General features: G+C 37.4%; 1 protein-coding gene across 2 annotated transcripts; it reads right to left on the reverse strand.

Moving 5' to 3' along the window:
* Positions 1-1,027: 1,027 nt before the first annotated feature.
* On the reverse strand, positions 1,028-21,562 carry LOC131786104 (neuronal PAS domain-containing protein 3-like). 2 transcript variants are annotated; one of them, XM_066174659.1, is made up of 9 exons: positions 21,395-21,562; positions 15,017-15,177; positions 11,916-12,007; positions 9,218-9,307; positions 8,652-8,759; positions 8,143-8,194; positions 7,952-8,034; positions 5,304-5,503; positions 1,028-4,983 (listed from the first exon to the last, which is right to left on the reverse strand). In XM_066174659.1, the coding sequence occupies exons 1-9, from the start codon at positions 21,493-21,495 to the stop codon at positions 3,579-3,581; spliced, it is 2,292 nt and encodes a 763-aa protein (XP_066030756.1). In that variant the 5' UTR covers positions 21,496-21,562; the 3' UTR covers positions 1,028-3,578. The 2 variants fall into 2 exon arrangements, with proteins under 2 accessions (XP_066030756.1, XP_058959078.2); XM_059103095.2 differs by lacking the exon at positions 21,395-21,562 and adding an exon at positions 15,416-15,752.
* Positions 21,563-21,760: the final 198 nt, after the last annotated feature.

Raw genomic sequence — 21,760 nt, forward strand, 5'->3', positions numbered from 1 at the left:
AGCTAGCTTTTACCAATATATTTCTGAATTTCTATGAAACAACATGAATTGATCATTAGGGTTACGAAGGACTGTCAAAGGATTCTGTTTATGCAGCCGAAACGCTGTTTAGTAGTGTGGAGATAGCCATCAAGAGACTTTTCATCTTCGATAATCAGGTTGCGACCGACTCTCCAGAACCAGTATCAGATTTTTCTGCAGAATTTCCGGGGAAACGCTACAGCAACTTTAAAAGGACTGATAGCTTTTTCCAAGGTTTATCACCGATACGAATTCATAGTTAACAACTGCATTTTCCGAAAGTGCAACAAAATTGGATAACCGCGCAGCGGGAGTCCGATCTGTTTATCATTTCGTCTCAGTCCATAAAACGCAAAAAAGAACTTAGACTACATCCAGCCATCTTGACCTCACGCTTGGTCAACAACGCATATAAATTGCGCGAAAACAGTGTGTGACTACCTTAGTCGCATAAGCTCACATTCTTTTGCTACCACAAACCAGTTTTACAACATCATTTTGTCATCATTATGACTGGAGATACCTATTTCGTAACCTTTGTTGTCTTGGTAAAGGGTGGGTGGGTGGGAAAATTGTTAGAGCACATACAAAAACGTAACCAAAAGATGGTTGTAACAGACCACAAAGATTCGCTAATTTGTACTGTGTATATCACAGCGAGAGAGCCTCAGCATTTCCGGTAGGGATAAAAGGACTTCAAAGAAAAAGGGCTTCTTTTTCTTGGCGATAGAAAACAAATTCATTTTACCCTTTCCTGACACCCTAACATCAGTATGCATATTCTCCACCATGTTCTATATACAAGGAGAATTTGTTTGACAATCAAGACCTTCTTTAGTTAGTGATCATTACCTTTAAACTCATTACCTTTATGTTTGATCCAGAGGTGATATAGTAAGGAGAATTTAACTGCTGGTCACTCTTTAGGTGTAAAGTTTTATAAATAGGCATAGGTTGTGTTCAACTTCTTAGGAAAAACAAATAAAGAAGAACGAAAGGAAAAAAATTCAGGTAGAAGCTTTATTTATTTACCACAATACAATAGTCTCTACTCTTTCTATAACATGAGGTATATGAAGATACATGTGGATATATATTTTACTGGAGAATCTTACACACTACAAAGAAGTCTGCACTCTGCGTTCAATATCGGTACTCTATACTATAAATGCGCTTTTTTTTTCAGAACTTGATTGACCACTAGGTGGTGTTAAAACAACAGCTTGGCTTTATATAGCAGCCTGCTTTCTTATATCTGCTAAAAATATATTTACTTTCCTTCCCTTTGTTCAGAGCGTTTGGTAACAATACAATCCTAGATCAATCAGGTGAAGGTGGTAGCCACAAAAGATGGAAAATTTTACAAAAACAATCAACGAAAAATAATTAAAAGAAAACAAACTGAACTGAACACTCTTGAAAAATTACTTTGATTAAAACCCTGCCAAATTTAACATACAAATAATTTCAAGAAAAAAAAAGACCACCTGAATACTACTCAAATACAAAAGCTTTCTTATTCTGAATACTCGTTTCCCAAAGAGCCAAAGGAAGGACTACGCTATAACAAAAAAAACTAATCAAAAATGTTGAATGAAAACCTAAATAAGAGGAGGATAAATAACTCCCTTAAGTCAGTCTCACCGTAATTAGATCAATAACAAAATATCCATACTGTGTACCTAATTAATGCGATGCTTCTGTACCTATAAACTTACAAAACCGTCCAACGGTGGCCGCGTTTAGACCGCACTTCAGACGCGTTCTGGACGCGCACCTCACCCGTCTAAGAAACTCCGATTATGCATTGCCAAGACACGAGTCGCTTTCTAAGTATGAGTATATTTGCAATTATAATACAATAAGCAACAACACAGACTACATAGCATAATTCAAGAAAAAACATAGTTGTTATAAACGACTGATTGGTAAAATTACGAGCCTGATTTTACACGAAATGAATTTTGTCCCGTCTGGTTCATTCTAGCTGACTAGTTGCCACAAATGAGTTATTATAAACTATACAATTGAACTGTGCTCTACACTTCTTTACTCCAAAGATGCTATTTTATCACACATAGCAGGCTATTTTAGAGATAGTTACAACAAAGTCACTGAAAAAGTAACTTAACTCAGTATTTCTCGACGGTGCTGAAAATACAGTCATTAAATTAACTGAACTATAAAAAACAAAACTAAATGACAAGACAACTAAAACATTACGCTTTTATGACTGAAATAAGCTTAAGGAAAAAAAGGTGTATTTGAGAACAACCAACCTGATTCTAGATAACCAAGCAGGCAAAGTTAAAGTTAATTCTAATGACCCCAAATCTTTGCTGTCGGCTATTTTGTTACAGGCAAGTACTGAAGGCATACATGAAAAATAAACTGAGCAATCTCAATAACTGTTCCACAATTACTAGAGAATGCACTGATAACCCTTGAGGGCAGCAAGCAACAATGATTCTTGCTCGCATAGTAAGAAGTACAAGTGGTATTGGAAAAATCGGACACAATTTTACCCCCGACAGTCCGCAGTCAGCCAATGATCCCTTTGATCAATATTCAGTTTTATCATTCCACAACAACTGATGATTTCTGTCCAAAAATTTTGGGGAAACTCTCCTTCCATGTTCCTTGAACAGTTTAATACAAGATTGTCTTCCCCCATTTTCTATTTGAATCCCAATGCCCTGCCAAAGCGAAGCATTTTGTGCCTGGTTCTCAGTGCTTTGAAGACAATATGTCCAAAGCTGGTCTGAGAACAAAGCTAAGAAGTACATGTGGTATCTGCCACACCCTAATCTAGAGGGTGTGAATAAATCGAATGAGGTAGTCCTCAAAATCCTTAAAACTAACATTCTAATATCCTTATGTGCTAATCACACCTAATCTATACACTACCTTAAAAAGGAAACATATATTCATGGTTCGTTTCACCTCCATTGTAATCTAGCAAACCTTATCTCTAAAATAGGCAAAAGCAAATAAGGCAATATACAAAGCTTCACACTGCAGCTATACAACTACTACGAAGATCTCTAGCATGTTACAATCACTACATATCTAAGTTGTTCCATATTCTTGAAGTTGAAATCTAGAGTGCATTGCTTGGAAACAATAACTACTTTCAATAACCCAATTGTCCAAACTATAGACAAGCCTATAACCATTGAAAAAATAACAGTAAGGGCTGACCAAGGAAGCCCTTTCAACTGTCAGAGGTTAGAAAAGATCTTTGGGCTCTATAGCACATTGCTTTCCAGTGTCCAATAAGAAACAAGAGTAACACAAGTATGAAGAAAGACAATGGAGGCACAAACAGACAGACTGATGCAGATTAATAATTCATCATTGTATGAATACTGCATTGTACTATAAAAGAAAATGAGAGATTTGACTCAAAAGAAACTAGACCTGGCACAAGAAATGGAGAAGGAAGACAAAAATGTGTAAAAATTCACGAAAAAACTCAAGGACTGAGTTTCAATTGGCCCAAACATCTTTTCTAAACAATTTTTTAGGCTTCCATAGCAACTAGGAACTTACCTGCTTCAAGGGCAAGTCATATTTTGATCCAAAGATCGAGCAAATGACTTGTTCAAGTTCTCCAATCGACTATTGAATTCCTCTTGAATCCCTGCAAATGTCTGTCGCAGTACTGATGTTGGCTTGACTCCCCCCACCACATCAACTTTTTCATCTTCATCTTCATCCTCTTCTGCAGCATTTCTATCCTTTATTGACTTTTTCTTCTCTTCAAAGAATTCGTCCATATCACTTTCCTCTTTTTTCTCTTTTCCATTTTCTACTTCACTCTTCTTGGAATTATCAGGGGTTGCTGATTTGCTAGGTGTTTTACTTGGTGGAGAGGAGCTCCCTTCTCTGGCCTGTTTCTCTGTGAATGAAGTCTGCTTCTGCTCTGTTTCTTTTAAAGCACTACTCCTGGCCATATCAGGAACCAGGCCATTCTGGTAGAGGCTCCTAAAGGCATACTCAGGCAGGTTCCTTTCTGTCAGCCCTGCAGCAGCAGCACTAAAATCAAAGGGTGATGGACTGGAAAATGGAGAGGGGTAACCAAATGGAAACTTAAGAAAGCGCAGCCTCTCAGCTGGGCTCAGGAGCCCTGATTGGGCAGCCAACAGTGGGTTCAGCTGAGAACGGAACATGTCAGGATTATTGAGCCATCTCCTCATAGCCAAAGCAGCTGTGTAGGGATCACTTCCTAGACAGTAGGGATTGTGAATGTCAAAAGGATTCCTTAAGTGCTGCAGATCATGAAGCATATCAACGCGTGGAAACATGACATCAGGATACATCAATTCAGGCGGAAAAGCACAAAGTCCAGGAAACTGGGAAGCCATGTTTCCAAGATTCACAAGACCCTGAGCTGCATCAAGTCTACTGTCATGGTTGTTTAATAGTCTCCTACCAGGCACGTCAGAAGACTGGGTACATTCCTCTTTCTTCTTACCATTTTCTACTTTCACTTCAGGAACAGTGGGCAGGTTATTTCTGAAGAACAAAGATCTGTGGTCTATGCCATCTCGTAAGAACAATTCAGCATCTGCCAAGCTGCGAGAACGTTTCCTTGTGGGATCTTTGTCTTCAGCCATCATAGAATCCATAAAAGCAGCAGCTCGTTTCCGATCAATCCTGTGGGGATTTACAAATGGGTTGTTTATACCAGACATAAGACGTTCTGAGGCTGGCCTTCCCTCAACATCTTGAGAGTTGCTGCTTGATGGTGGAGAAACCTCACTGCCATCACTACGTACATCTGAATCTGTCAGTAACATCTTTCCTCCTTGGCTAGAGTCTGGAGAAGGGTGGCCAGAGTCAGTAGAAGTTGTAGGTGATGCCAGTGGACTGACAGCCGCAGAACGATTTTCAGACATTGAAAAGTGACGGCTGATGGGCATGGAATGTAACATTCCAGTCAAAGGAAGACCAGTTCTCCTAAAAATAAACAAGGAGAAAAGACAAAAAGAATAGGAGGTCAACAATAAGGAAGCGGTAATTGTATTGGTTGATGGAAAGATGTAGTATCAGCAGCTCACTCTATATGATGGGCAAGGGGAATTGATGTGTCCAAATTTCAGGTACAACAGCTTAATTACCAATTGAAACATATCAATTTCCCTTAGCCAGTGACTTTCAGAATTAAAAGAAGAAATTCTCTGAGTGTTTAGTGTGTTCACTGCAACTATTCTCCAGCATTTTGGCTGAACACAAAAGTCTGCCTGCGACAAAACACAGCTCAACACCAGGCTTCATACCTTACACAAACTGGGTCACTGTTAGATCTTTCCAATCTCTTCTGAGCAGTCAAGGCAACCTCTTTCTTAATATTCACACCTGCATGATGAGAATTTGGATTGTTTGCTGGTGAGCAGATGGCAAAAAGGCCATACTCCACCACCTGACTGTCTCGTTTACGAGTGTGGATTTCCCTCAATCTGCCTGATAATCTGAAAAGCTGAAAGACAATGCGCTCAGTGAGTGACAGGCATACTTGGAAGATAAAGGACAATAAAAGTTTTCACATCAGGAGTTAACGAATGGGATCAGAGCATGTACTCTAGATCCTTTACAACATTGCTTTAACACACTTGAAATAACAGGGACTTAAAACAAGCAGTACACTAAGAAAACTGAAAGGCTGTGAGGAAAAAAAATCAAACAATACATCCATTAATGTCTGTGTAAAAAATTCCATTATCAACATGGACTAGTGGTGTCAACAACTTGCCATTAAAAACCAACCATGTTATTGCACTTTTCAAACCCCAATCAAGATTTTTATTGAGGGTGGCAAAGGGGGGTTCCAATTGCACTTCACAATGAATTTTTGTATAAAATCACACATCACAAAAAATTTTTTTAACCAATCACATGTCCTGTAAAAAGAAGTAAGTACTACAATATATCAACATATCAGTTGTACTATTAAAAATTAGATTGCATACAACGTTTTTTGTCCTGGAATGAATTGTGTTTCACTTGTCATATATATATATATATATATATATATATATATATATATATATATATATATATATATATATATTTAATTTAATAAACATTTATTGAAGAAACATTTGTACAGAACTAAACTTACATTACAAATGACTCTACTTACATTACTCGACATCACTCTACTTATTACATTACTGTACTAAATGGATTAGTTATCAGTACTTATTTCTTACTTATACAAACGGTCACTTACTAACAGTCACTTACAGCGTAATGTTACTTACATTACAGTACTAAACAGAACATGACTTAAAATACATAACAATACAAAACTCGCACTTCACTTATAATGCTTACTTGCCCACTTATAATTACTTGAGTACTTTACAAACCGGTACCTTAATTACTTTCTATGAACACCACAAAGTAAATTTAGAGACAGTGCTGGTAGAAAAAAAGATAAGATTTTAGGCTTTGATTAAGTGCGTCTGTTTCAATTGGCTTGTTGAATCAGAAAAAAAAGGCTTTGCAAGAAAATCTGTGACTTAAGAGCGCATTTCTTTATTTGCCATTGTAGTACAGCATTTTGCATAATGCTTTTCGTTAGACAAATAAAGATGACTTACTTGTTGAAACTAGACATTCCAAGAGTGTTTACTCAGGCTTACGTAATTGTAAATACAAGTATCAAACACAGTAAAAACAAGTTCAAGAATTAGAATATTTAGCACAAGAGTTAAGCTTATTCAAGTTGCTTTGTTGAGTATCCTTTTCATCCAATAGCTTATTGTTTGCCTCATCTTCGAAGTTCTGTTCACAAAGATTTTTTATTTTTCAATTCAACATCTGAGGTGTTCATCATGGCATCATAATCATTAAAGTTTGGTATTTAAGAACTAGTATGAACTTTGCTAATTTGGCAAATCTTTCAATTTGCATTCAATTGAGTAGAAGTCTACCCCACATTTACTATTCTTTGATACTTGGACAATATTTATGTACAAGTTTTGCCCAATCTCCTTCTGTACTGTGCTTTCTTTATGTCAGTAAAGGATATAATGAGACATTTGAATTTGTTTAGGTCTCTATAATGACCTTGGAAAAATTTTGTGTACCACTAACTGGTACACAAAATTCTTCCTTGTGTACTGGCTCATTGCTTACATTACCTTCTTCTTGCATGGAATAAAATGAACCAAAACTCTAACGTATTTCAGCCATTTGGGTTGTTTTTGTTGACATTCTTTCAGATCTTTCATTCAATGGATTTGAATACTTTCTGTTCTTTCTGGACAATCTGATACACTACCACAACCAGGCGGTCGACAAAAATAGCACTTAAGGTCACAGTCCTTGTAGAAATGTTAACTATACTAACTTATGCCTATTGTGTTACAATTCTTTGGACCTAACATGCAGATCAAAGGTCAAGCAAAGGTTGAAAGAGACCAGAAAACAAAGTTACTGCTGCCACAGGATATTAATCTCTGTTAAGACTCTATTTACTATAAATGATCGGTATCCTTCCATGTCAAAGAGCATTCACTTATCTCGAAAATCTAATTAGTATGTATCGCATGTCATGTGCTTGTAAAATAGCAAATCACGCATCATGTTGTGATATCCGCTCCCATGTCACGTGGATAATTTGGGTTCAATAATGTGACACCCTGCAAATTTTGGGGCCATCATGCATCACACAAAAACCCTTTGCCACCCTCTTTACTGCCACCAATCAGAGTTTTGTTATCCAAAACCAAACTTAAATACAAGGAGATACACAGATGAGACCACAAAGGTGATGATCCTACAGAGATTTCAATTCCTCAGATCAAGGGATGACAGAGTCTCTGAGTAGTGAAGAGTACAAGTTTGCTTGTTGCCAGATCCTCTTTCCTTTTATACAAATTCTTCTTTAACTAGCATTTATGACCAATAAGATAGTTACCTTGTAAAATCCACCACCATGATTCAAAGTACACTTCATCCGGCAGGTAAATGAGCGGTTCAAACTGTCATTCTCATCAGAACCTTCACAAGAATGGAGGAAACAAAACATCATATATATGTGTTCTTCTAGTGTCTAACTATATCTTCAATAACATCTGATAAAAACTCCTCAATCTTTATGAAAAATACCTGTTTTAACGCTACTCAGACTTAATTTCCCTCCATCTTTTTCATCTGCTTGCTGCAATAGTAAAACATTCTCAATCAACACCTAACTCTACAAGGTTAGTAAAAATGGAATAAAAACTGATGCTTATGAATTCCAGTAGGTACAAACACCTATACTTAAAATGTCCTGGTCCCACAATATCAGTAATGATGAATCAAAAGCTGATTAATTACATCATGATTACTGGGAATGAGGATCTCACCAGTAAAAATGACGATGAACTGTTCGTGAACAGAAAGTAATTATGGAGTTTAGGTATAGTAGGCCACATTTCTAATACTTAACATCACTGACTCCAAAGAAATCAAACGTAGTACAAATTGCCTTCAAGCCTAAACTGTTCCCAAGCTTTATGTAACCATTGTCTGAGCTGCAGGTCATTGATAAGATAGAACTTGAAAACAGAATCATATATATAGGCTGACCCTTTCACAAGAGACATCCTGTAGTTAACTTCACATGTACTTACTGTTTTTGTCTTTTTCCCATTTGGCTTTGGCCAAGCTAGATTACTTTTCACCATATCCTGATCATCAATGTGTAGAAATTTGAACATGCTTTGGTGAATAACAGCAGCCTGCAACAAAATTACCATGCAGTCAATAAAATGTAGAGTAAGGGTATTAGATGGGTCACTAGTACATGTAAGCTTCCAATCAAAAGGTGAAGTTCTTCAGAAACAAACAAAATAAGGCACCTGAAGCATTACATTACAATACGCTGAGAAGCTCTGCGTGATTAAAGGATACTTATTAGATGCTGGAGCTGTGATGCAGAGTACATGGTTAAAAGTTGCAATTAACATCAAAGGACCTGTTAGCCAATGAAAACATTGGAAGAGCAATTTGGACATATGATCACCAAACTAAGTCTCACCAAAAAACCATTTTTTCTACTTTGGCCTCTAGCTAGAACTATACAGTCAGCAAACAAAATCACATTATAATACTCTTTATCAAGGCCTAGCAAGAAGAAATTTGAAGCACTCAATGCAATAAGCTAAACAGAGATAACACAAAATACAAGTCTGGTCACCTGTGAATAACCCAAAAAGTCCCTAACATTCTCAGACACGTAAAACAACTGCCCTTCTTGTGTTATCACAGCAATAAATCCATCCAGAGCCTGTAAAGGAAAACACCATGTTTGGGATTATGAAGCTATTAAGAAAAAACAACCCATCAGCTGTAGGCCCTTTCACTCCCACAGCCTCTATCATAATTTCCTTAACTGTCTGCTGTACATTTCTTATAAAGTTAGTTCTGAGAACTTGTTCTTGAATCAAATAATTTATACTAGCTGATTTTTTAAATTCTCATCAGCCATCTGCTCAATATTGTGTTGATATTGAAAGGAAAAATTACTCTCCACTCTCCTAAAAGGAGGAGGGGGTTTTTTTTTCATCTTATTTGCCAATGGGGTATGCTTCTTGCTTTATCATTATTATGCATCAGCACCTTTTTGCCAGGCAAGGAAGGGGTCAAAGACAACTTACAGCATACCCCCCTCTTGCTATAAACTAGACTTTATATGAATCCCTTCAAGAAACATGATTTCTATTGTGGAATTGAATTGAAGGAAAAGAGAGTTCTTTTATCAAAAATCAAAATACTTTATCTGCCTATTCTTTTCGTGTGCTTGTAGTCTTCCCCTTCAACTCTTGAGGATTAAAAATCAAGAGTTGGCTACATGTGGCAGTCATGTGGCTGCACCTGTGACTGAGTATGCGTGTCTAATAAAAATGTCAGAGCATTGAAGATAAGGCACTATGTGTGTTATTTAATACAAAAGGAAGTGGGGAAAAAATGAGACACAGATACAATGAATTTTTTCTACCTGCCCATTCAAGATAGTTGAAGTCAATTTGAAGGAAAAAAAATAAAATCATTGTCAAAAGAGTGGGTAAAGAAGACAGGAATTCCACAACCAGGTGATATCCAGAAAATGGTCCCATAATCTCCCCATCCACATCCTGAAAAAACACATCTAGAAAAAGCTATACATTTTTCCCATGAGCTACTTAGGTAAAAAACACAGCTTCAATTTATAAAAGATATTATGCTTTTCTTAACACCCTTGACTAGTCATGCAAACGCTTAAGTCAAAACATGGGAAACACTGGTGGCCCTTTCCATCAGACAAGTAGCCAGATTTTTAATATGATTTATATTTTCACCAACATTGAGACAATGGACACAATAAAATACATTTATATAATAGGCAAAAATATAGAAAGCTAGACATTCTTATTTTCATGCTTTCCTTATTATCTCCCAACTTTGCTACCTTAAAAAAAATAATAAAATAAAAAAAACCAAAACCAGACGTACTAAATAATTAAGGATCTTTCAGTCACCATGAAATGTTGTTCCACACAATAAAAGGTGGTCTAAAGCCACCTGGTAAACTGTCATTTCATTTATTCAATTCTAATACAAGTAAATTGAAAACCCCCATCAAGTTTAAAGCTTTCCATTTTCATCTTGCCATGATAAGCCGTCAATAGCTGAATTGCATTGGTCAGAGAATTTGGCATACAAACAAAAAACTGACTAAGAGAAGGTGTGGCACACATTCTATTGTCAAATGGCCTGGGCTTTTGACTCTAAATAGAACAGTCCTGGTTTTAAACCTGATATGGATTGATGAACATAACAGGCTGATAACCATTAACACCTTGGAAAACAAATAAATGCAAGAAACTGTCGTTTTTTTCCTGAAAACAGGATGGACTTGAAACACAGTAGCTTAGCTTGAAGACAGAAATTTCATTGAAAGCTTGACAATGTACACAAAAAAAATTTCCAGTCTGAATCACAGATTCGAAATAAAGGATTTAAAGTGGCCATGATTTAAAAATCCTCTTTACTCATTTTCAAGTTTGAAAAACTTATTTAGATGTTTTGCTATCTTGTTCTCTGTTATAATGTGTAACAATCTGGGTTTGGAAGCACCAGGAAACAAAACGTAGACATCAAATTTCCACACCTTTGTCATCTAGTCTCAGGGTCAAATGTGAATAGTTAACATGATGACTGCTATCAAATTGCCAATGATTTAACCTTACTTAGATGAACACCAAATGAATAAAGCAGTAATTTCCCACTATCAAATTATAATAATTGTTTCTCGGCAAAAAAGGAAACCTATGTACAAAGAGCCTGTTTTCATCTTGTGGTTTTCACCCAAATTAATTGCTTGATTACAAAAATTAAATCAGTGCCCCAGCATTTTAGTTCCCACAAAAAAGACACAGATCTGAATCTAACATTAGATAATGCTGCTAGTTTGCCCTTCAATCAAGAGAAGAGTTATAAATAACAGACCAGATTTTAGCAAATTGTTGTTATTTATCAATCTAGTAGAATACAGATTTTAAAATTTTCCCCACAGATCTGATATGAAGTAGTGTTGATCACAAAGGATATGTACAGGGCAAAGGGTCAGTCACAAAACAATGCTAAATAAATGGACTCAGTGATGTGCAAAAAATTTTAACTACTGTTGAAGACGATATACAAAAGAATATTCATCCTAAAAGGAAATTAAGTTATAAGATTAATTAATTGCCAGACATTTTGCACCTATGATTCCTGTTTTCTTTGTTAATTTTTTTTTTTTCAGTGGAGTGTAAAGCCAAGCATGCAAAACTATGTGACCTATAGCCTTAAAAATTATATACGAGGTAAAATGCAACTGTCTGAGGGTATGAAACCATGGCTATTGTACTTACCTCTAGAGACAGCTGGGAGAAGACACCATTTCCCTCAACCTCTCTGACTAGTTCTTCACAAGTTTCTTCTTGCCCATGTCTGCCATTAGAAACTACAAAAATGCAAGGTCTTTATTAATTCCATTACAATGTTTAAGCCTGTAAACAGCCACTCATTTCTGGACAGAAGTTCTAGAGTGTATGTATTTAGTTACAAGGATTACGCTTCTGTAGACATCTCTAGAAAGCCTCTATAAAAAAAGACCCTCCAATAAAAAGAGCCAAGGTAAAGAAATCGCTTTACTGTTCATATTCAAATTTGAAGGACATTTTGAGCAAAGAAAACGATAATGGTTTCACTTGTAAATGAGATGCTTGTTTGTGTGAAAATCGCACCATAAGGCAATTTTCCGCGGAAATTATTTAGCAGAATTTGAAAAACATCTCAGTTGAGACGATTGGATTAAGAAATAACTATAGGGGCATGAAACAACTAAACCTAATGGCACTGTTTTCACCACACAAAAATGAAAATTCAGCCGCTTTACAAAATTCAGCTTCGCATAAAAACAAAGCGATAATTTTCTTTCAATACGTGTACAGTACATCAAACGTCATGCAATCAATATACTGGTCGCTTTGCAAAAACCCGAACACGGAATTTAAAAGATAGTCCTTCCTTAGTTAAAATTTTCACAAGCTTCTTGATGTTTTGAAGACAATTCATATATTTTGAGGAATTTTGTTACCTACTGAGAGAATTTTCTGATAGAATTTCAGACAGCGAGTTGTTACAGCGTTTCATTTGAATCCTAACTGTGAATGGCATTACCATCACACGACATTTTGATAGAGAGTGGTCATTGCGATATCTGCCAAAAATTCACGATCGCAGAGAAAGAGGTTATAAATCAAAACAAATAAAGCCATAACTTCGACAAAACGCAATCATTATTATTCGCCTTTAAAACAATTGTGCTTCTGGGAATCGAGGGAAAAAATATGTGCAAAAATGTGAATATGCCCTGAGAAACGATACTGTCTCCTACAAGCCATATCACAATAAAGATAAAGGAGAGTGAGCTAAAATTTCCGCCGCGCCAAGACGAATTTTTTAGGTTTCGTGTGAAACGCTTGTCTTAAGGATTTCGCACATCGGGAAACAACGGCTTTTATTGGACACCCCAAACGTACATAAATTAAGGCCGAGGCTATTCGTTTTCCACGGGGCGTTTGCAGAAGAAGTGAGTACTGAACGATGTGTCCGTTCATCCAAGGATACGCTTTAAACGAAACAATTTTCTTCATCACACCAACATCCAGGAATTTCAAGATCAGATATATTTGAGACCAGCGACTTGCAATAAGGAGCATAAAACTAAATACCGCCCGCGGGGTAAATCCACAAAACTAACCTCGACTATAGAAGTAGTGATTATTTGAATACCAAAAAAAATAAACAATTTGCTACATAGGAATTGTCTAGGTCAAGGGTAACGAATTCCGCAAAGAAAGCTATCCCATAGCGATTCTTCCATTCAAACAAAAACCAAGAACGCCAAAGGGAAAAGGACCATTTATCATTTATGATCACCCTCTGATCGACGGACACGCAACGCTGACCGGTTTGCTCAGAGAACCTGTAGGTACTGTCCCATGAACGAAGTGAAAGCTAAGCATTGCATGAAGTAATTATGTTTTTCCTTCTTCGCAAATTTTTCGTTGCGTGAGCCAAGTTGATAAATATTTCGCTTTAGTAGACTGCGTGACCGAGGGTTTACATCTATTGCATTTTATAATGTAAAAGGTGTGAATCGGCCAGACCTGCGTTCAAAAAATTCCCGATAAACACAACAACGCCATTCTCCGCTTTAAAGTGCTCACGCAGGAGATGATACCTACCCAAAGGGTTTTATCTGACTTTTGCATGCGGATTTACTTCATGCATGTATCGTTTTTGGCTTAACATGGCAAATTCTGGTTGATTAAATTTTCGCAGAAGAACACAACTAGCTGTACGGCTTATTTCAACATGGGCATTGGAAGCCGTCGCGCCTGAAAACAAACAACCATATCAATAGATTTTGGTCAATTCTGTTCTTTGCCCTTTTGTGAAGTTGTTGTACAAACAAATAATTTTAATGAGAGGAAATATGAAATTTTCAAACCAAGATAAAGTCGACGAACCGCGAGAAATAGATTTTCACACCGTCTGTCGGGTAAGACAACGGAAAATGGCCATAATGCGACGATCTTATGTTTGTCAGACATCACTGTCAAGCGATGGTTACACTCAATGCGACCTAAATGCCATTGCCTATGTTGTTTTGACTTAAATTCCGCGAAAGCTAAACACTTACGCGCTTTGAACGACGAACCTTACTGAAGTCACATTTGTGAGTTTTTACGTGGTAAATTTCAATGGCGAAAACATGTTATCACTGCCTTATTCAGACTCGCCTGAAACCCTCTCGAAGTGCGTAAGTAGTCTACTTTCCGTCAGACTTGTATCCAAACAATGCTTTCTTTATTTGATGCAGCTGGAATTCGTGTGCTTTGGGAAACGCAGCAGCAGTAATAAGTTGTTCGCCAACCTCACGAATGAAGTTGTTGTACTCGCTGAAACTCGTGTGCGTACTTACTAATTCTACACCAAAGAAATAAGGTTCATAATAGGGCAATCACGGATGACCTTTCTGCCCTCTAGTCTTGTAAAATAATCAAAAAGCTTAAGGAGATCCTCTTCCGTCAAAGTTCTGTTTACGTTTGAATACAGCAACGCAATTTATGACCCACGTTTGGTAAACAGTCAAGGTCCTAGTTCGGATAACGCGACTTAAATAATATCCATCGTTAATCAAATGCCCCCAAACGTATACGAACCTCGTATAAAGTTACGTCTACTGACTACGAGTAAATTACTGATTTAAAATGTCATTACAGGCAGGGACATTTAGAACTGTTCGGGTTGAACAGTTTACGATATTCAAATCAACAAACCCAAGAAAATAATTTATGGTTAGCATCTAACACCACCATGTCTCGCGAATAAGAAAAAAATAACTACGCAGGTAAAACCAACAAGCATATCGAGAAAAGAATACACGTAAAACATTTACTACCTTGAAAGAAACTCTTCGCCCTCAAATAGCTCACTGTAAGTCTGAGAATAGATATTTTATCCAGTTTCGTGACGATTTCCTCAGGAAACGGCAGCAACCTCGCGAGGTTATCCAGCTCGGCGTTAAGTCGATCTCTATGTCGTTTCGACGGGTTACCAGGCCTGAAAATACGAATCAAAAACCAGAATTTAGGGAAGTCTATCTAAAATTTGATGAAGACTTTCTTTTCTATGTACAAGGAAAACGATTTTCACGAAACCACGGTCTAACTTCAGGTGAGAATACTCCACACAAACATCACACCATGTCCAGGCTCAAGTCGGACAATCGAGCGTTTTCCACCTCACGATTCTCACACCGACACGAAACACCAACCAACAAACAGCTCACGATACTAACCCATGGGTTTTCTTCTTCCGCTTAAGCTTACTGTTAGCGTTTACATCCATTAATTCTGAGTCCGCCAGGATGACTAGTGTACAGTTATTTCCTTTAGTACAAGGTAAAATCCAAACTGTCGATGGTGAATTCGCGAGACACTACGCGGCCAGCCATTGAAGCTTATAAATGATTTCACGTAATGAAACCAGCGAGAATTCGTTCGTTCAAGTCACGACCCGATACACACGGAAAAGGACCGTCTCAATGAGAAAGTCGCCGTTGAAAAAATTAATTTTGAAGACTTTAGAATCTCAAAAAGCTGAGAAACGTCAAGTTATGGGTTTGAGTAGACCCGATTCCGCGACCCCACAGTAAAATGATTGACATGCACATTGTACCGAGCTGGTATTGATCAAGGCCAGCAACTGACTAGGGTTAGGAAAAGAAACGATGCGATTGGCTGAGCACGTGAAACAGACATGATAATTGGTTTGTTTTAAGACGACCCAGATAATTTATGCAATATTTACGATTTGCCGCTGGTATAACAATCCCCAAAATTTGCATGTGAAAGGAAAGCGAAGGAAAAATCTCGTCACATCCGAATAGTTTGCCATTGTATTTTGGCTCGACCAGTGGTCATGTTTTTAGTCACGCTGAATGTTGAACGGCCATTAAGTCACTCATCCGCAAAACTCGACTCTGGAATTTGTCAAACGAGCTTGTTTTTCCAGACAAAAGGTTTATAAAGATGAAATTTTATCGTTTCGACGTCAAATTGGAGTTTAAAACGTGAGACGCGATGCTAATTATATTTCTTCAGAATGATTTTTTTTAAGAGCTCACGAGACGCTACGAGGCACATTTATTGTACTACTTGCTCATTGTAGAGGTTGGCTATCTTTGTTGTTAATTTTTTTGTAGAGGTAAAAAGCGTCACCACAGAGCGTTGTTACGTGACTAACCAGAAGTGTTGAATCAATAACAGACAAAACGCAATGCCAAAAACTCATTCCCTATTCATTTTTGTCCCAAATCTTATTGTGGTTGCAATGCGATAGAGATCAAAGAATACACGACTAAGTGTTGTGTTACCTCCCTTGTGCAATATCGCTGCGAGTATTGCGAACAGACGAAGAAGAAAATTCTACGCATTCAATATACCCACATAAAATACGATTAAATCTTGGTTGATATCGCGAACACGATACGTTGTTCTTTTATTTCATAAAGATCTTGACATGAAGGGTCATCTGGAAGCGTCTTGTCACGCCACCTCAGGCGAATGTCACGCAAATGACGCAATGGGTTTTAAAAAAGAGAAAGTCTGTCAAAAATTCGTCATTCAAACGAGTCTTTATGCAGACTTTAAACATATTTAGTCTTTCTAAGGTACTTGAAATCGCAGAATTGAGCCAGGATAAAGTTTTGGCCCTCTCTTAAACAAAAAGGAAATTGTCATGCGATGTTATTACGTAACAAAAAGTTCACGCAATCGCCAGTTCACGCTGTCATTTTAAAACAGGATTTCAGAAAGGCGTGAACTTTCCAGACAATGCAATATCCTTTGGTGGACGATACAAAAGAAACTTGTGCCAGGGAATTATCATGGAACCTTGAGCGTGATCGTCTCCTCTACAACGAGCTAGCGAATTCGCCGGACTGGAAGAATATAATCATAATCGTGTAGAAGCTCAATTAATATTACTCTGTTACTTCTCAGAGTTTAGAAAAATAATTTTCCACGGTTCAGGCCGAGAAAACCCGCCATGTTGAAAAACACAACATTGATTTGAGCGTACTACAGGGAGTAGTGCGGGCGTTTCGAATGGTAAATTTCTCGATGCCCTTCTTTTTAACGATTTCGAAATAGTTATTTTTTTCTAGAGAGGGTTGGGGTTAACACTTCTTGACAACCACTGCATCTAATATAATTTATTAGCGATTTCTTGAAAAACTGACGTGGCAAACAAAGGATTAGTTTTTAGACGATGCGAACCTTTTGTTTTATTTTATCACTCGTCTGTCTGTGGCGTAGGCATATGGTTGTACCTCCATAACACATATTACAATAAAAAAACGAGGAATCGTCAACTTTTCGTGTTGGTAAGAGTGGAGTGACTTCGTGAAAAAAAGTAACCAGATCATAACTGATTAAGCCACGCTGTTTCAGGGAGTGAGAAAGAAGTTCCACCAGGAATCTGGTCGGACATGTCCAAACAATAATAGTTATATTTAGTTCTAGGTGTGGTAACTTTTCTTCCGTAGTATGGCACAGGATTCAGTGCTAAGGTTTTCTCAACTTGCAAAAGTCCAGGGAAATAATAAATTCAACTTTTTGGAGGGTCACATGAATTTAAAAAGAAAGATTTAAACGAAAGTTTCACGTTGCGTGCGAGAAGCACTCTCGCCGAGGCAGCAGTTGTTATGAATATTAATATGATAATCCACTTGAAAGCTCCTTTCGTTTAGCTGTGAATTGATCCTTGAATATATGATTGCACATTGTGTTCCTAAAGCAACATTGAAATTGCGTGTACCTCAGTGCTTTTCAGCTGCAATTAACAAGAAGAACTATTGAAGTATTTTTGGAGAGGGGATTACTCGAGCATATTGAAACAGGAAAACAGTAAAAAAAAAATAATAATTATAGTACTGCACATTAAAGAAAATGTCAGAATATGCTACGCTTTCAGAAACGTTCATTTTTCTTTTTTTCCTTTTTTTAATTTCAGTTCTGTCCTTCTAAGACTTGGTGCTTGATCTGTATCTGGTATTTTGTTAGTCTACCCCGGTGTATCTAACTTATTACAAATACCACTTATATAATTGCCGGCAGGTAAGGGCCAGGAGATATTGTCTACGACTAACACATCGGCTTGCCTACATTTGTACTCTTTTCAGCGACAAAACGATAGCGAAAATGGATATCTAATAATTTAGCTATTACACGATGTACATCTTTATTTTGACTGATTTCTTCACAAAGTACCATGTTTCAAATGAACTGTCACTGTCAGACATCTTGCGACCATCCGATAAATTCGTTAATTTATTAGGGAATTGGTAAGATATTCCAAGTCTAAGTAACACGGACAATTTGTAAATTCAAACGCCTTTTTTTTCACATATACCTTCAATCATGAAATACCCCATAGATCGAACTTGGAAGTAATCGAATAACGACCCTAAGCATAGCGAAAAAAAAAACCCTATCCTTTCGTGTGAAAAGTTTGCGCGTCGCAGCTGTCCAATTCGCTTTATCTTTTCTCTCCTGAACTCATGAAACATTGAAACGACCACGGTACCAGCTGCCGCATAAATCCTGCGCGTCTACGCTTGCGCAAATAACTTTTGCACGTGACGAGTTTCGATCCTTAGTGTTTATAGATGGCGCGTGTTGCGTTTATCACGCACGAGGTCCTTCGCCGGATTTGTTCTCTTTATATTACACTCACTAAAATGGTTACACAACCAAGGTCCCTCTACGTCTACGCTTGCGTAAGATGTTTCCCACGTGACTACTTTTAATCTGCCCTGCACTACAGGACATATGCCAAATCACCTTGTCGATAAATACACAGACATATCTAGGGCATGATGTCGTGAGCACTCGAACGTAAATCGCACTTTTATGAACTATCTTTTTGTCTTTGAGACAACAGAAGCCACATAAAGCTATTTCTTTTAGGGCGGAGTGTTCTGACCCTATCGAACATATTTAGCGAACATAGTTAGCCCCAAAAAGTGTCTCATTAGTTTCAATGTGGTATTGTTGTTATAGTATGGTAGGTTAAATTTTGTTGAATTCAGTCAAATTTCACTACTCAGCCAAATTCACCAAAAGTTAGAGATGATCATGAAGTTAGACATCTGTGACAGGTATGGCACAAAAGATCTAACACTCTCAACGTATTCCACAGCAGACCGATTGCGCGGCTGGTGCCTTACCATTGAGCTACAGAAAACTCAAGAGAGAATTAGGCCAAATACTAGCTGGGTTGTTACTAACTTTTCCATAGTCCTCCTCATAACCGGCAGGATGTAACAAGCAGTTTGATGGGAAGGGAGAAAATAAGAGAGGTTCAGAAGACCCCAGCTCCTCTTCTTTCCCATCATCCCTTTGATCCATTGATTGTAAGGTCGCGCACATTTAACAAACGACTGGGACTTGGTCACAGTTCTCGTATGATGACGACATGTTGAATTTGATAGGAAACGGTTTTGATGTAGTAAACGAAATATTAAATTGCAAACTTTCCTCTCTGTTCTCAGTGTAAAGAAGTTGAAATACTATCCTTATTCCAGCAGCGATGTCATATTTTCTGACACGCAAGAAATATTTTCGATTCCACATCTACCCTTGGGGGTGTTGTGTGAACTTGTGTCCTCCCCCTAAACCCGAATTTTCAATCAGAGGGAGTCCCCCTTGTTGCACCTCCTAAAGTCTTTTAGCGATCATAAAACTAATTACAACTTGTACATGTACATTGCGCTTCTAGCATCTGACAACAAGACCTGCTTGCTTTAGGCTCGATGTCCGTTGTGTCTTCTTTTCCGGTCTTCAATCCTGTGGACCCACTCCCTTTTTATCCCTCTAAATCATGTCTCAGCAAGCAACAAATGATATGCAAGAAAACTCTGGAAGGTTTCAGTTGACTGAACTCTAAAAAACTTTTGTATGAGTAACCCCGTGGCATCAAGCTGTATGTGTAAGCAACTACATTTCAATATAAACTAATGTCTGTTTTTATTTTGAAGGGTATTCATCTTAGCTAAAGCAGTAATTTACGAAATGAAATTCAGGAGCTATTAAAAACTCAATTATGTCTATCATGACGGGTAAATATGAATTTATAAACCTAATAACCACTATGGATGATAATTTCAAAATTAAACAGCCTTTTGGAGAGTTTTAAAAACGAAAATTGCGACTAACTTATCAACGACCTTAAAGTTTATGAAACCATGATAAAATAAGCGCCCTACTCAGAGAGCTGTCTGTAGCAAACGGACCATAACAAGATAAGTCATTAAAAAACAGAAATTGGAACGAATTCTAAACCAGAAGACTCCTAACTCTAGAATCAAACATATAAATATCAATAATAATAATAATAATGATAATAATAATAACTATAATAATAAAACTAAACATATACAAATCTGCTATGTTTTGTCTTTCATTTACTTCACCGCCAGCAAATCTCTTAACTAGCCATTTTGATATCTATCTCTCTTTTACAAGTCCACTATTTATTTGTGTCATACGTTAATTCTGAACCTTTCACCCTCCTGGTTGTTTGAATGCGAACAAAGGCAGTATAAGGCGGCTTCTCTTTGAAGCGATTATCATGTCTATAAAACCACAAGTCAGGTGCTGTTTCCTGCCGTGTTCAAATACAAGGAATACCGAGGAATATAATAACATCCAGTTCAAGTTCAGTTGAAAAAAAAATTAAAAAAAGGAAAAAAGTTGCTTCGACATCAGAAAAGCAAATTTCGTATCAGAAGACTGAGAAGTTAACATGTGTGATCATTCACTGTTTCAGGAGGGTTCTTACTAACTCAACTAACTTTCCGTCACATTTCTATCGTGTGTTTAGATACAGCTGGTATCAAGGCAATATTTGTACATAATTCTGTGTAGTGCGAAAGGGTTGAAATCTCCTTTGTCGCAATAGTGACGAAGAAACGTCAGAGTAGTATGATCGAATAATAGGAAAAAGGCTTTCAGACGGCACTTGCACGTCGCACAATTTATTTGTAAGGTTACAAAAGTTTAAAATACAGTGGGCGTATTGCACCGCCACATCTCCTTATGTTCAAAACTAAATGGATTAATAACGGTCGTAAAATCAGTTTATTGCGATTTTTGCCACTGTTTTGATGGAAGAAAGTTTGACAGATTACAATTTAGCGCAAAATGTGGCTCTAATCTTTCTATCAGCTGTGCTGCCATTAATAGCGACAGGAAATAAATTATTCTTTTCTTACCATGAAGATTCTCGTCTTTTCTGAGGGCTGTGAAGGCCATCGCACTTTCCCTGCATCTTTGACATTGGAATACAGCGAAAAGAAGACTCTCCTTCCAACATTGAATCTTGAATTAGCAATTTCAGTCGGTAATAGCGAGCGTTTAGAAACACCGTCGAAGCAAGGTAAACGCTGAATTTAGCACGGATTTAAATAGCGTGACCTTGAGTTATAATTAGCACCCGATTACCACCCGCTTTTCTGTCAAACACGCGACCTGTTCGAGCTAGGGGGCACAAGGAATTTTTTAAGCGAAAACCGTAATGGCCAATGTCAATTTTAAAATTTCGGTTGAAATACCATACTACAAAACATAGCTCGTGGTCG

This window comes from Pocillopora verrucosa, chromosome 1 (assembly GCF_036669915.1).
Source record: "Pocillopora verrucosa isolate sample1 chromosome 1, ASM3666991v2, whole genome shotgun sequence".
Classification (NCBI taxonomy): Eukaryota; Metazoa; Cnidaria; class Anthozoa; order Scleractinia; family Pocilloporidae; genus Pocillopora; species Pocillopora verrucosa.